Source organism: Carassius gibelio, chromosome A17 (assembly GCF_023724105.1).
Source record: "Carassius gibelio isolate Cgi1373 ecotype wild population from Czech Republic chromosome A17, carGib1.2-hapl.c, whole genome shotgun sequence".
NCBI lineage: Eukaryota > Metazoa > Chordata > Actinopteri > Cypriniformes > Cyprinidae > Carassius > Carassius gibelio.
The window spans coordinates 2,354,932-2,371,352 of record NC_068387.1 but is presented as its reverse complement, the minus strand read 5'-3'; the positions used below and the strand labels follow the sequence as shown (position 1 = coordinate 2,371,352).

The 16,421-nt window shown below is 39.4% G+C and overlaps 1 protein-coding gene across 6 annotated transcripts in view; it reads right to left on the bottom strand.

Moving 5' to 3' along the window:
- The window catches only part of LOC128031480 (ral GTPase-activating protein subunit alpha-2), a 164,450-nt gene that overhangs the window by 37,636 nt on the left and 110,393 nt on the right, over positions 1-16,421 (bottom strand). For all 6 annotated transcript variants that reach the window (XM_052619774.1, XM_052619769.1, XM_052619771.1 and 3 more), the window contains 2 exons: positions 10,881-11,039; positions 10,063-10,190 (listed from right to left, as the gene is read on the bottom strand). In XM_052619774.1, coding sequence (XP_052475734.1) covers positions 10,063-10,190; positions 10,881-11,039 — 287 coding nt within the window. The remainder of the gene's footprint in view (positions 1-10,062; positions 10,191-10,880; positions 11,040-16,421) is intronic.

Genomic DNA, 16,421 nt, shown 5'->3' with positions numbered 1-16,421 from the left:
ACCGGGGGACTAAGTTACGAGAATTTGCACCAGGAGATAAAGTGCTCGTCTTACTCCCAACCTCTAGCTCCAAATTATTAGCAAAGTGGCAAGGACCCTTTGAGGTCACACAGCGGATAGGAAATCTCAATTATGTAGTAGTATGAACAGATAGAGGTGACTCACGGCAAATCTACCACCTCAAGCTCCTTAAAAAAAGGAGTGCGGAGGGGTCAGTGTTGCTAGCGATGGCAGTGAGTGGAGAGGAGGATCTCGGGCCAGAAGCAATCATTAATGAAAAATCCCTCGCCCTGGCCCCGGGAGGGGATCACCTCTTACCCTCGCAGCTCACTGACATTGGCCGTTTACAGGTACAGTTTGAAGATGTGTTTTCGCCCCTACCTGGTCGTACTGATCTGATTCAGCACCATATTGAGACAGAACCGGGCGTGGTGGTTTACAGCCGGCCATATAGATTACCTGAACACAAGAAAAAAGTGGTTCAGACTGAATTAGAGGCAATGCTGGGGATGGGAGTAATCGAGGAGTCCCACAGTGATTGGGCGAGCCCGACAGTTTTGGTGCCTAAAACGGACAGCTCGGTGAGGTTTTGTGTGGACTATCACAGGGTGAACGCAGTATCAAAGTGAGACGGGCGGGGCTAACGGACATCCCGAAAGAAGTGCGCAGATGGGCGGGCGGAAGTGAGGTATCTGGGCTTCCACTTGGGCCAATGGCAGGTGCGTCCCCAAATTGATAAGACAACAGCAATTGCGACCTGCCCCAGGCCCAAGACCAAAAAGGAGGTGAGGCAGTTCCTGGGGCTGGGGTTTATTCCTCGCTATTCGGACCTCACCAGCCCGCTGACTGGCCTCACTAAAAAGGAGGTACCAGATATGTTCAGTGGATGCTGTGCAGTGGGGGTATGTGGTGGGGGGGGCATGGTTCAGCGAGGTGTGCGACGGAAGAGAGAGTGAGGAGACGAGCGGTGGTAAGTGGGGCAAGTGAAAAACAATTAACACCTGGATCTAGTTGCAGTGATTGGCATGGGGAACCGGTATTTAAGCCGGCTGAGGACGAGCAAAAAGCGAGAGAGCTGGGGACTCGTGTGAGTGAGAAGCTGTGGAACTACAACCCCAAAGATACGAAGACTACAGTAGTGCGAGGTAGAGAAATACTGTGAAGTGCATGCGCATGTGGCGCAATTGTTTATTTGTTTTCTTATTGGTGAATAAAGTATCCCATGAGCCTCAGCACGCCGACCCCGGTCTCCTTCCTCTTTACACGCAAGAACTTTGTTACATATATATAATTTTAATACCCTTCTGATGTTACCACTGTGATATCTGTTTGGAACTCCTTTATTTTATGCATCAGGGACATTTATTTGTAACTTGTATACAATGCTACTGTTTCCTTTTTTGACCTCTGTTCTGGACAAAACTAAATAAAGTTTATATATATATAAATAAATAGATACTGTACATACGTAATCTAAAAAAAATAATAAATGAACAAATAAAAGTTGAACAAAAAATAAAGTTCTCAGATTTTCTTAAGAACTTTTTTTGACAAAAAGAAATCATTTTTTCTTTATAATTTGTTTCAACTCGTTTATCAACTCAAAGCTCAAAGGACTGCAGATTACTACAGTATAATCATCTTATCTCTTTAAATTACTAAAACAATTTAATAATTAATATTTAAGTTGGAGTTTTTCCTGATGTTAGTTTATTAACAAAGATTTTTAAGAACTTTCTTTAAAAAATTCTTATTTTTAGAACAACCCTAAAGGGGGGGTGGGGGATGTGAAATGCTCGTTTTCACTCAATATCATGTTAATCTTGAGTACCTATAGAGTAGTACTGCATCCTTCATAACTCCAAAAAGTCTTTAGTTTTATTATATTTATAAGAGAAAGATAGTCTGTACCGATTTTTCCCGGAAAAACACGAGTGCCTGGAGGCGTGACGTGTGGGCGGAGCTAAAGAATCACGAGCGCGAGTAGGCTTTTGCATTGAGAGCGTCTGTGACATTACCGTGAGGAAAAAAACATCCAAAACAAACCATGGCTAACAGTCAGATTCAGCTGTATATTTATGATCCAGAATGAGATCCAGAGGCTGAAATTTAACAAGTGTAACGGAGGCCAGTGAGTAGTGCTGTGCAAGTAAACCTCACTCCCCGATCTCAAGAGACGCACTAGCGACAGGCGCTAGTCGCTGTAGCTATTTAGCCTCCTTGTTTGTGCGTCCACCACCCATGCCGGAGACCCGAGTTCGAGCCCCGCTCGGAGCGAGTGTGAGGAGTGTCAGAGAGGACCCGGGAGAGAGGGGTTACACAAGAGCAGCATCAGCAACGACGTCTCTATTTGGTATGTATTGAAACTGTATATATTTGCTTAGCGGTTTTGGAAAATGACTAAGTTCCAATTTATGTCGTCTTTTTTTTTTTTTTTTTAAGCTGTACAAGTGCAGTTTGATGACAACATCGCATGTTGTTTACTTGATGTGCTTATGCGCCGATAGCTAAGTTAACAACACAGATATTTTAGGCAGTTTTACTCACCGCCTGCGGTTCCAACACACGATCGTGACCCTTTTTCGTTGGGACTGCATTATCCTTAAGAAATAAACGACGTGCAAATCCGGCGTCAAACTGGGCCTTGTTTGTAAAACAAGCATCTTCGAAATGCAGGGAACAAACACAAACACTTGCACAACTCCGTTGATGCTCTGTAAAAATAAACTCCATCCACTGGTCCCTTAATGCTGTTTTTTTTTTTGGTAATCTGTGCAGGGTTGTCTTGCCCTGGCAACCAAAAACACACTTCTTTTGTGACAATTCGGTCTCTCGCTCTGATCAGTGAATGTCTCGTCTCTGCTCCACGGGAGAGCGCGCTCTTAGGACCCATATAAGGAAATTCCGCTCCATCTAACGTCACACAGACCCATACTCGAAAAAAACCTTCCGAAACTTGTGACAAACCGGAAGGAGTATTTTTGGAACAAAAATACTCAGTATGCATGAAATAGCATTTCACCCCCCCTTTAAGAAAAAGATGAAAAAGTAAGAAGAAATAAGAAAAAGCTGTTTTTTATGCTTATGCAAATTCTACCCCAGAGTGTTTTGATAAGTGACATTGAATAGTGGAGGAAGAATATTTTTATGAAGAATATTTCAAAGAATTTGTGAGAAATCAATGTAATCACACTGAATATCAAAAACAACACAGGGAGTTGTAAATGTTTAGCAGTTAACAAACATATCATATGCACCAACTCCCTTCATTTTTAGTGATAATGAAAATGATGTAAACAGTAGTAGAAAAAATAATCAGATGGGTTAAAGCTAGTGTATTTAAGTCTTATCTTAAGCCCTCAAAGCAACTGAAATATACTATACATGTATGTCACGAGTGACATGGCATCATTCTGTGACAATATTAGCTTTTTTTTTAAGCTTGTCAATATTCACTGCCATTATATTGATGAGAGCGAGCAGGACATATTTAAATCTCTGCACTGCTGTAAGGAAAAAGAAAGAAGGTCATATGGAATTAGAACACCAGGGTGAGTCAATAACGACTGAATTATCATTTGTGGGAGACCAGTCCCTTCAAGAGAGCCCAATTTGCTCCTAAGCAATATAAGAAAATGTCAACAAAAGTGAGAACATGAAGGAACAAAAGGCTCATATTTTAGCTGAAGATGAATTTTATTGTATCTTCATTATTGATCTTGTAATATATCCTGCACTGGACTTCAGCATGGCCCACTTCAAACTTGCAGCAGCTGATGAATCAATAATCACCACACATTATGCACAATGTGAAAGGTGTCAGTAGCAGTGGAGACTCTCCATTCAAGCTAAGCCCTTTGGAAAAGCATAATCCCAGAGCCGGGCGGGATAGAGATCCATAGCAGGGCTCCAGACTGCGACCAAATGGTCGCATTTTGCGACCAAATTTTGAGAGTGTGCGACTGAATTTTACATCCAGTCGCACATGTGCGACCAGTAGATTTGCACAGGCACGCATGCAAACACACACACAAACACACACACACTTGCACACATACTAATGAGACGCGAGCACACACTCGCGTCTCATTGAGTGATGCCTGTCTGTGAGGCGGCAAATGCGTGTGAGAAGAATAGGGAATGGCCACTGTAAGTGGCTAAAATGTGTGGAGGGGGAGGGGCCTAGAGATAATTGAGCGCGCGTAAACATCTGTGGGAAGGAAACAGACAGAGACAAATATCATCACAACCTGATATGTGCGTGCGTCTGAGCTATGAGCAAGCGAACTATTGATTCGTTCTTCCGACCTGCGGCTAGTGTACCAGTGCCAGAGCCTAGTGTCACCGTCAGATGATGATTCAGAGTCAAAGGTTGGTGTGGCGAAAAAAGTCCGCACCAGGGCCAGCCCGCGGTATAGGCAAATGCTAAGGGCGCCTCTCATCCATAGGGGCGCCAGAATGAGTGAACGAGTGATTTTTTTTTTTTTTTTTTTTACATATATATATTTTTTTATAATAGGCTACTATTTAAAAACCATTAATTCGAAACACTTCCAAATAAAGCAAACAAAAAAAAAAAAGTCCGGTTCTTCAATCTTCCCCCGCCCATCGAGTGCTTGAAGTGTGTCAGAAACAGAGCGCGCGCACGATCAGTTGTTGGTAATTTGTTGTGTAGCGTGCCCGACGCTGCATCCAATGTATACAGCACTGCTTTTGTTAACACACAGCTCGTAGAAACGGGCCTGGCAGCTCGCGCCAGTTCTAGACACGGTGAAAGTTTCCTGATTGTGACGGAAGGCCGAATTTACATGACATTATAAATGAGCATAGTCTGCGATAGATACAGTGCCAAAAAGAAGAGAAGAGGATAAAGACAGAGGTAAAGAGATGTAGTGAAAGAACAATTTATTGCATAGGAGTAAGATACTATAATTTCATGGCAGTTATTTTTTACCTTAAACTTAATGTTAGCAGTTGTTCTGAGTCCCCAGACTGTGATTTTGTACAATAATGTCAGTTTTAAGACGCATTTTTTATTATCACTTTTTTATTAATGTTTTACTCTACAGTTGTGCAGTTTTGGGGGGATACAGTACAGGCCAAAAGTTTGGAAACATTACTATTTTTTAGAGGTGCTCCGATCACGATCGGCCGATCGTTATGCGCATCTCGTCAGTAAAGCCGGTTCTCTAATCAGCGGTTAATTCCATCAGGTGCGTGATTTCACACAGAGCAGCTGTTAATAGAGAAGGCTCTGTGTAGTAACAGCTGCTCTATGTGAAACCACGCACCTGATGCAATTAACCGCTGATTAGAAAACCGGCTTTACTGACGAGATGCGCATTAACGTGATCGGAGCACCCCTACTATTTTTAATGTTTTTGAAAGAAGTTTCTTCTGCTCATCAAGCCTGCATTTATTTGATCAAAAATACAGAAAAAATTTAATATTGTGATATATTATTACAATTTAAAATAATTTTTTTTCAATTTATTATACTTTAAATTATCATTTATTTCTGTGATGCAAAGCTGATTTTTCAGCATCATTACTCCATTCTTCAGTGTCACATGTGACATCCAGTCTATCACATGATCCTTTAGAATCCTTTAGACTCATTCTAAAATGATGATTTATTATGAGTGTTGGAAACAGTTCTGCTGTAATGTGTGTGTGTGTGTGTGTGTATGTGTATATATGCTAAAGGATGAACACAATGACAGGGTGAAATGGGCTGTGATGCATGGGGCGCCAGGTAAAATCTTGCCTAGGGCAGCAAATTGGTCAGGGCCGGCCCTGGTCCACACTCACCATTTTCGAGAAGACTGGCTGTAAGAATTCAGATGGCTGAGGTACTATAAGCATTAGAACTACCTTTCACCAAATACAAAAGCCAGCTCGACCTTCAAAGGAAGAATGGCTTAAAACTTAACGAAACATACAACAACGATACAGCATGCACACAAACTTTTTTACTATGCACATTTTTTATCCTGAGTGTATGGAATTTTGTTTACTATTTGTACTGTCATGACAGCGATTGTGCTGTCAGTTTACCTTGTTGTTGCATCTTCAAAAGTGCAGAATAAAATGTGACACTGAATTTGAAACAGCACATTTTAATTTCTGCATATATTATTAAAGTATTTATTAGTAATACAGTGGAAATTAGTAGATTTTGTTAGCATGTTGATTTACGGTGTGCGCCCCTACATTTTCTGGTTGTGCCCCTAAAATTTTCAGTTGGGGGCCACTGTGCTCCTAGTGAAAAAGCTTAGTCTGGAGCCCTGCATAGATTAGCTCCAAACATTCACCTGTATACACGGACAATAGAAGGCTAGGGTGTTGGACATCGCAGGGCACAGGGGTGGACTGCAGTGCCCCATGCCAAGCGCTGGTGGTCATTTTACCAAAACCCATCCAATTAGAGCTGAGTGATGGTGTAGCCTGCTGGAGGCCCCTCCATCTCTGCAGCAGGGCCAGAGAGAGATGCCTGCTTTTATCAGCCTGTGCAGGGAGCACGAGGACTCTCTTTCAAGAAATATTCAACTAATTACGCTGGAGCACCAATCACAACAAGCAGGAAGATTGCAGGGACCCTGACCATTGTGAAAACTCCAGAGAAGATTTCATCTCTACACAAAAGCAGACATCTTTCAGACTGCGAGGCAAGGTCATTGATCTGACAAGGAGCAACAAACTGTAAGAGAGAAAAAAAGAGGACTACATTTACACCGCAGTGCTTTTTTCTCCGATGTGTATGGGTAAAGTCACTCACTCTGGAAAACAAACTTGATATGTATCAAATTTTTCATAATGTGACTTCAGGATGAAACTGATGCTTGCCTTAGCGCAACGTCAAGCATTGAGAGCCTGGCATACATAGTCCAAGGTTGCTCTAGACATCCTGGAGCAATTTAAAACAACAGTGCTGAGGTGCATGATGAAATGGAGGTAGCGACAGATCTTTTATTTCGTATTGCAATGCTTAGCAGAGTTAGAGAACATGTAGGGTGGGAGTTGGTTCGGTTCGTTGGTTGTTGATTTGATTTTGAGATGTAGGAGGCGGGTCTGAATGTGAGTTTGCAGTAAACTTTTTGAAAGGGAGGAGTTTAAGCAAATTAAATGATTGGAGGAGCCGATAGATGTCTGTTGCAATTTTATCGTTAGCTAAAAAAAATAAAAATGAGAAATGTTGCCTTTGCAACGAACTGAAATAAAAGCTGAAACACAAAAATTATAAACTGAAATTACGACCTCGTTTTACTGCCAAGTAAAAAAAAAATTCAATCTAAGATTACGAGATATATATATATTTTTTGAGAATAAAATCGAAATGACCAGAATAAAGTTAAAATACTACGAAAAAAAGTCTAAATGTTTTGAGAATAAAGTCGAAATATTATGAGAATAAACTCTAAATATTATGAGAATAAAGTCGAAATATTTAAGAATAAAGTCTGAATATTACGAGAATAAAGTCTAAATGTTTCGAGAATAATGATTAAAGTAAAAATATTTTGAGAGTATATTCTGTCCTTTTGCTCATGCAAATGTCCCGGATTGGGAGCACCAGGAGATATTCCAAAGTCTCATCTTTCAAAATCTGTCAGGTTTATAGCGAAATACAAACAATATATTACACTAATGTTTGTTTTTCACACTCTTATACTTTCTTTAAGCGCCATGTGAGTCTTTACAATTACAATAATGAGACATTATTTTCATAAAAAATTTATATATAGGCTACTGTTTTTTCATGCCTTCTGATGTTCCTTCACTTTTATATCTTGCTATAAACCTGAAATAAAGAGGAAAAACACATTTGTAATTTGTATTTCGTGATAAAACTGACAGAATTAGTGAAGTTGAGCTGTGTTATATTAAAGCAACCAAGCACAAAATTATTGTGATTGCTGGGTGGCTGGCGTGCTACAAATAATGAATTTGTAAGACGATGTGGCTGCTCAGATGATCTCAATCTAGGCCATTTACATGCGCAATAAAGGCTATACTCTCAAAATATTATAACTTTAATTTCTACGATTTAAATTCTCAAAACATTTCAACTTTATTCTCGTAGTATTTCGACTTTATTCTTGAAACATTTCGACTTTATTCTTGTAATATTTTGACTTCATTTTCATAATATTTTGTATTTATTATTGTAATATTTACACTTTATTCCCGTAGTACTACAACTTTATTCTCAAAACATTTAGACTTTATTCTCTTAATATTTCAACTTTATTCTCGTAATTTCAACTTTATTCTTGAAATATTATGAATTTAATATCGTAATCTTAGAATTTTTTTTTTTTTTTTTTACGTGGCACGCCAAAATTGTAACTATTTAGAAACACAAAAAAGACCAATAAAACTGACAAAAGCATGTAACAACATTTCTACAAATTAAATGACAATGAAAACTGAAATCATAAAAATAAAATCTAATTCAACATATTAACTAAAAAGATAATAGTAAATAATTAATACTAAATTAAAACTGGTCTGTTTTAATTTAAAACTATATATGTATGGTTTACTAGCAATAGGTTTAATAAAGTTAAATTGCATTTAAAAAGTAGATAAGGTGTTTTTTCATTAAGTGTCGACTTGACAAAATTACCCTGTTTCTTTACCCTCATAATTAATCACTGTTCTTTCATGTATATGGCTTGGTTTAGGAGCACCGTCTGTTCAGGTTAGTGTCGGACATGGAACAAACTTCATATGTCACAACCTCAAACCAACAACAACAACAAAATGATTTGGAATCAGGCCTGTGTTGTGAACTTGGACAAAGAGATGGGATGAGCAATGGAAAGACAAACAGCGACAGAAAGACACACAGAGTACAAGTGAGCTAGAGAAACACACACAGAATGCACTTTTGTGTGATGTTCTTGTGATGGAAAGATAAGAGACAGTGGTGTAGAAGCAGCACCCAAAAGCAGATCAATTATTCATAGAGACAGTTCAAGTCATTGCAGGAAGCTGTGAAAGCAGAATATCCTTAATGGCCTTTCACACCCTATTCACAAGAGACAATTAACAGTCACACACAAACACACACACACACACACACACTCACACACACAAAATCACGCACAATAATGATCACACTGATGCAATATCACTGCAGACAGCAAAGAGCAGAATTAAAAATCAGACATGATGTGCCAATATCTACTTATGATCTGTTCCAGTGTTACAGGTGTTAAATAAACTAAATACACAGTGCTATAGGAATACACTTAATACACAGACACAGGAATGGTCAAAACTGACCGCTTGTCTGTGAAATTAATGTTGCTAGGCAATCATTTTCATCACTTACACTCACTACCATCCATAGTCCAAGTAAGTAAAACTTTTATTCAGCAAGGATGGCTAAAGTTTACCAAAAGTGTCAATAAATAATACATAATATATATTTATATTTTGTAAGTACCCCAATTACATTTGTTACAAATTATTTTTGTTTCAACTAAATGCTGTTCTTTCGAACTTTCAACTTTCAAATAAATTTTTTCTATTTACTTTTACAGCTTTTTTAATTAATTTGATGCAGTTTTTGAAATAAGAGAGTCTGAATCAATCTTCTCCCAGGTTCAGTGGGAAATATGCATATCTAGGGCCAGTCCACTGACTCTTTTGCTCCCTAAAAATTCCCAGTATACTGTACACAAAAAAAAAAAAAAAAAGAAAGAAAAAAACTTACCTGAAAATGATGCCCTGTCTTTGCCAGAAATGGACAAGCTGTACTTTTAACAGTAACAACAAATAACAACACACAATGCAAAAAAAAAAAAAAAAAAATCACTTGTGCCGTGTTTTAAGCAGTTATGTCGATACACACTAGCAAGATATTAACAAATCGTATCACATGATCAAGTCATGTTCACTAAAAAGATCCATGGCATTGGGAACTACAGAGTGAAATGGGACACACTTAAATGTCTGCTCAACCTACAAGCAGAAAGTGTGCCAAATCACATTCAGATACTAGAACGCTGTGATCTCAGTTCACTGGTTACCCACTGTTAAGATGAAGGATACAATCTCTGGTAAAGCGGCAGTCGAGACTTCACAGCCCTGCTGGCATTGATGCACGTGGCCCGCACCAGACTCGGCAACAGCGCTCCAGTCACTATCGCCCCGTCAAACAGAGGCCCAAAGAAAGGAACCTGGTTGAAACAGAGCAAATGATGAAGAAAACATGTTCACTTTTTACATTTACATTTTACAATTTATATTAAGTCTCAACCCAATGTTGCATGTGATATATGTACACCACAAACCGACAAAATCAATACGTGGGACAGCTGAATCTAGTCGATGGATAATGCAGCACTTTCATTTGCCAAGGCTTGCGTTTCTCGAGTGGATGAAACGAGAGTTATTTTAGTGGAACGACAGAAAGCAGTGACACAGCTGAGGGAATTTCAGTAATTGCAGCTGGTGACATGCTGCAGGAGCCATACATCCGACAGCATCCAGGCCACTCGACACACGGCAGTCAAGTCTGGGAGAGCTGACGTGTTTGCGAGAAATTACAAATGATGCACGCTCGGTTTCTCTGGGGATCTAGCGGCAGACGCAGGAGGAGGAAGATGAAAGGCAGCTTGACCGCGATGAGAGTGGCGTGCCGACAGTGCAGTAATGGACTTCCAGCATTAGTGCTTTCAGAGAAGAGACAGGAAGAGATACCATCCATCCCCTCCAGCCACAATTGAAACATCGCACATCCTGACGGAGATCTTAAGACGCCTCGGGAGAGGCATTTCACGTAATATATGAAAATCTGGTAAGTTATGGTGGACGGTTGTGGTTTTTAATGTAACGTAATGTCATTATCTTCACGATGAGGGACATACCTGGGGTTTTTTCATGATCTGAACAAAGAACATGTGGTTTTTCATGGGGTAGATGATGATGAGGACATCTCCGAAGTCGGTGGGAATGATTCCTCGTCTGTAATCCCGCGTGTGCTCCGACCACACGATGTGCACTTCATCGTTTCCCAAGTGACGAAGCTATGAACAACCAGAGGCAAAACACATTAATAAATCTGACACACAAACCAACAAAACACTGTAAGCATTAGTCAGAAACATCATGAGGGCTGCACATCAGGGAAACAGCAATCCCAGATAATCATTTTCACAGTGCATATGTACTGAATAACAAATGAAAAACTAATTCTTAGAAAGACAACGTAAAAGTACCGTGGGCATCAAAATATGACTCAATCTCACAAACATGCACGTTTTCCTAGTGATCAACAATAATTCCAGAAAGACTGTACATTTATTTTAGTACATAACAACTGACATTATTTTGGGGATTTTTCAATTTGAAGTCAAATGAGCTACAGAAATTGGTTTCATTATGTTTCAATCATTTAAACAAATTGACTTCAGCCAGACAACTGGACAGATTTTCGTTTCACATAAAAATACACATACATTTGTAGGAAATTGATTATTTTCAGAAGCTATTTTTGGGACCATATGAAGATGAAGTACATGGGTGCTGGGAGTCTGATTAATATGTCATATAAATGTTGAAGGTCTAGTGTATATAGTAAACAACAACATGTTGCAATAATTTTCTTAATGTTGTACATGAGGAAAACTGTATCAGAGCAGTGGGTTCAGAGAGGTGGTACTACTGGCTGTCAATCCTGTAAAGGCTTTTATATTCAGGCAGGAGACTCTGAAACAAGAAGCAGTAGAAACTGTGTGACCCATATGAGTCAGATATCTAGACGGCAAGGAGCATTCTGGAGCTGAAAGGCGGAATGATGACTTCTTTTAATGCTAATGATCTTGCAATAATCTTGAAATGTTCAGACATCAAACAGTTAATCATCAACATTTAATGGCCAAAATAAATAAATAAACATAATTAACCTAACTGGTGTAATGACTGATTGCTACTTGTCTTCAGCAGTCCTGAAGCCACTTTGAAACAACACTGCACGTATGAACACTACTTTTAGATATTATATGAAGGTAAGATTAACAGAAAAAGCTATAAAAGAGTCAGTTCCCTTCAGAGTCTCATTCATATAAAGCCATTTGTGCAAATCTGAGGATTTCTGTGTCACGAATCATGTGAACAGCCTTTTTCAATGTCAAAACAGAATCTTTCCGAAAGGTGACGAGTTTGCAGGTATGCAAATGGGCATTCCAATGTTTTTAATAATGGAGAAAAAAATTCTCATTTATATAATTTTGTATTTTTTTTTTTTTACAATGTATTAGACTGAACAATAAATCTACAAAAAAATCTGAGCTTTTTTATTTGTTTCATTCCATCGATTTGAATTGAGTGTATACTACGGAATCTATAAGCCATCTGAGAATAACGTGATAGAAATGTGTGCTTACATCACCCTAATCTAAGCCTAAGCCTAGTAAACACAAAGAGATCATTATTTGTCATACAACACACAACTGGTTCTTTGTGTGGCTCACAGCATCATTTACCATCAAAGACTAAACAAAACAGAAGTAGCACCATAAAGATGTCATTCCAAATAATTAACAACAATTAAGTGTACTATTACCAAAATGGTGAGAAATTATAGTGACCTCTGTAATCAAAAAAGAGGAGTCTTGGAAGCATGTCACTGCGACGGTACGGCCTTACGCAAGCGTCTCTCAATGGGTCGTTAAACATCTGCCGATGCACCCATGCCTAATGAGCCATTACCAAAACATGTCCTCTTCACCAAAAATGCAATTACCACATTTTCCCATAAGCCCTTCATTATGCTAATGGACTAAAATTAAACAAATCCACAACAAGCTGATTGGGTCAGGACATACCGATCCATTTGGAGCATCAGCAGAAGAATTGGCGGCATGTAAACAGGTTGGGCGGAGAGAGGAACACATACTGTACGCCAGATACCATTCTCAAAGAAAGCGAGCAGACTTCTAAGAAACCTGAACTTTAGGACAGGCTTAAGTTTTTGCCTGTGAAGGTGTTGTGGCTGGTTGCCAGGGCGTTGCTATGCATTGCTAAGATGCTCCAAGCGGTTGCTAGGGTATTCTGGGTCGATGATGGATTCTTCCCATTCAAGCCAATAGAGTCCAGCTCAAAGTCCTTCTGATGCCTCAGGTTACTCCAACAATGAAAGCCTTTGGGATTTTTCATCCAGTTTAGTGTTTTATAAAATGACAGTATACCTCTTCTTAAACCACATGCTTTGCAGCATCATTCCTGTCTGCAGAATAAACAGGGTTTATTTTTTAACAGTGTTTTGTCAGGGTATCTGCAGAGACTTGATTAAATTGGTTCTAGGGCACTAACCGGGTAACTGCAAGTTTAAAATACTAAATTTTTTATTTATTTATTACATACATATGCTTTTTGTGCCAATACATAAAATGATAGGTTGACTGATGATAATATGATGCATGAATTTTTAATTCAGAAACAAGCCTGAAATACAGCTGTATTCTTATTTTGAAATGTCTATGCTTTACTACAGCTAGCTCCTCATTCAAAAAGATGAGGGAGATAAAATAAGAGAGATTACAACCATTTACAACATATCAGGATATAAAAACCATGATGTAAACACCGTCATATCAGCTGATCAGAAGCAATCTCTTAATTGTGCTGTATACACTAATTATAAACCGTGAGCCTGTAGAAGCACAAGTCATGTCGGAAAGATCACATTTATGAGTTGAACATACGTTATCATTATAATCAAGTTGGGGACGTATCAATTAGAAAATATGGGGAACACAATAGATGCAGCATCTGTACAAAGGGTAAAGTTTGTTCAATTTAATGAAAATATTTGGTTAAAAAAAAACATTATTATCCACATTATACATTTTTTATGTAGTAAAAAAAGTCTATAGAACTTTATGTAGAAAAGGGATATTGCCATCTTGCTCAAGACAAAAGCAACTTGGACACACCTGATGTCATAATTATGACTTCCCAACTCGAAAATATGAACTTCCCAGGAGAACATGAATATCATCTGAGTGCGTTTGAGGGTTAATGTAATCAAATTACCAAGTTTTCTCTCCTCTAATTTTAGGCCCCTAAAATAAATATATACACACACACACACACACACACACAAACACACACACACACACACACACACACACACACACACATATATATATATATATATATATATATATATATATATATATATATATATATATATATATATATATATATAAAATGTAAGATATTTACGGCATTTTATGACCTTGAATTTGAGCTAATTTAAGATTTTAAGACTTTTAAAGCCTAAGATATAACTGTTCGAGGCTAAGGATTGTCCAATATTTTAAGTATGAGCAATAGTAATAGGGGCATTTGCCATGACATAGAAGAACCATTCTGGTATCTCAAAGAACCGTTTAGTGAGCAGTTCTTAAAAGAACCATTTTTAAGTGTGAAGAGCATAGCATACACACGAGCAGAGCAAGAGATACCCCGAAGCTTAAACGCTGCCTTATGAGGAGGCAGCATCCCTCCCTTTGCAACAAAAGAGTATGTGTGTGTGTGTGTGTGTGTGTGTGGATGACTGGCTGCCTCCTGACACCGTGGCCTCGCATGGCAACACCCTCCCAGTAACCGCATTACTAGCCCAGCCAGCTGCTCGGCTCCGCTCTGCCCCCCAGCACTCAATTGGATTCAAGAATTTTTCTCTTTTTCTCCTTCTATTTTTCTCGCTGTCAGCTCTTCACCTCTCCTTCTCTCGCTACCTCTGGAAGTTGCATTTGTAAATTAGAGGAATTACTTCCTGTCCGCCTGTAGATGATAAACTAGCCCTTTCACCCCTCCCCACACACGTGCCGCCCAACAGTCCCCTCTCTCTCTCTCTCTGCCAGAGCAGGAGCGCGTCAATTACAAGGCCTGATGGCCAGAATGAACCGAGCATGGCTCGCGGCACACTCACTCACTTCCCGTGCTGAATGCAGTGTGGCTGCGATGGGCTAATATGAGCTCCGACAGTGAGAGGCTTCAGTGTCCGGGAGCCTGATGAATTTTTCTCACTGCAGGCCTTCGCATGATCGGATTGAGCGCTCAAACTAAGCAGCTTCCAACCGGCTCATTCTGCCTGCTTTAACCTGCTAACGCATGTCGATCGCCGTCCCGCCGACACGGGCGGAATTCGATAGCAGGGCCCTGCTGGTATCCGGCAGGCCTTTGGCCCTTGCGGCGTGAGTTAATGTGCTGATCGGGGCCCCGGTCACAGCGCACACAGGAGTCCAGAGAGAGAGAGCTGTTACTAAACCTGCACATGCTCGGGTCGCTCGCTGATGACACGGCCTCACAGCTCTCAGCGGCCTGACAAGAGCCGTGCAATCAGCAGCACGGTCCAAAAGTCACGCTCTACACGCGTGTCATTCTCCTGCTGTCGAGTCTGCACAACCAACTGCAGCATTTAAATCACCATTTAAACCAAAGAACGGTGTTTTCAGGGGTAAGCAAACATTTATGTCACAGTATTCATTTAAAATGTTGGTTTTAAGAAAACCCACAAATTTTACTGGCTCTGACTTATGAAAATTAACATGCAATATTAAAATAAAAAGTTAAAGTAACACACACAACATTTGTAAATATTTTGAATGGCTTTTCTTTAACATTTTAAAAACCTTTTAATAAACACATGTGCAGAGGTGGGTAGTAACAAGTTACATTTACTTCGTTACATTTACTTGAGTAATTTTTCGGGGTAACTAATACTTTTCGGAGTATATTTAAAAATGGGTACTTCATACTCTTACTTGAGTACATTTTTTGGGGAAAATCTGTACTTTTACTTTGTTACTGTGGGCGACGCTCCTCTCGTTACTTTATCTTAATGCAATAAATGTTATAAATGCTTCAGTTTATTCCAAACGCGCCGTCTACTTTTCTCTGGACAATGAGCGATGCCCATTCGCTAATGATTCATTCTTTTGATTCAATTCTGTTCAAAGGCTTGATCAAACCAATTGGCAAACGAGTGAATTGTTTCATGAATCAGTTTGAAGGAGTCGTTCAGTTCCCTGAAGCAATGCGCTGAGCGTCTGAAGCGGTTCACTCAGAGTTGTAACGTTTAAGATCATCAGAGGCGTTGAAAACGTGAAAATGGAACTGCACTGAATTGAAAGCAAATCTGCAAAGGCTAATATTTGCTTGCGATGGAGATCCTTATTAGATGAACACCGTGTGTGCTGTATACTGTTTAACAGGTAATAACTTGGGCTACATTCACTGATCTATATATATAACGGTTATAAAGCGTTCTAAACTGCCAACGGGCAGTGAAGCCACCGGAAGTGTTCGATCCGCCATCTTACTAATCCCTACCAGCAGAGAGCACCATTGAGTTACATTCAAACCGCTGTCCTAAAATAACTCGATTTGAAGCTGATCAG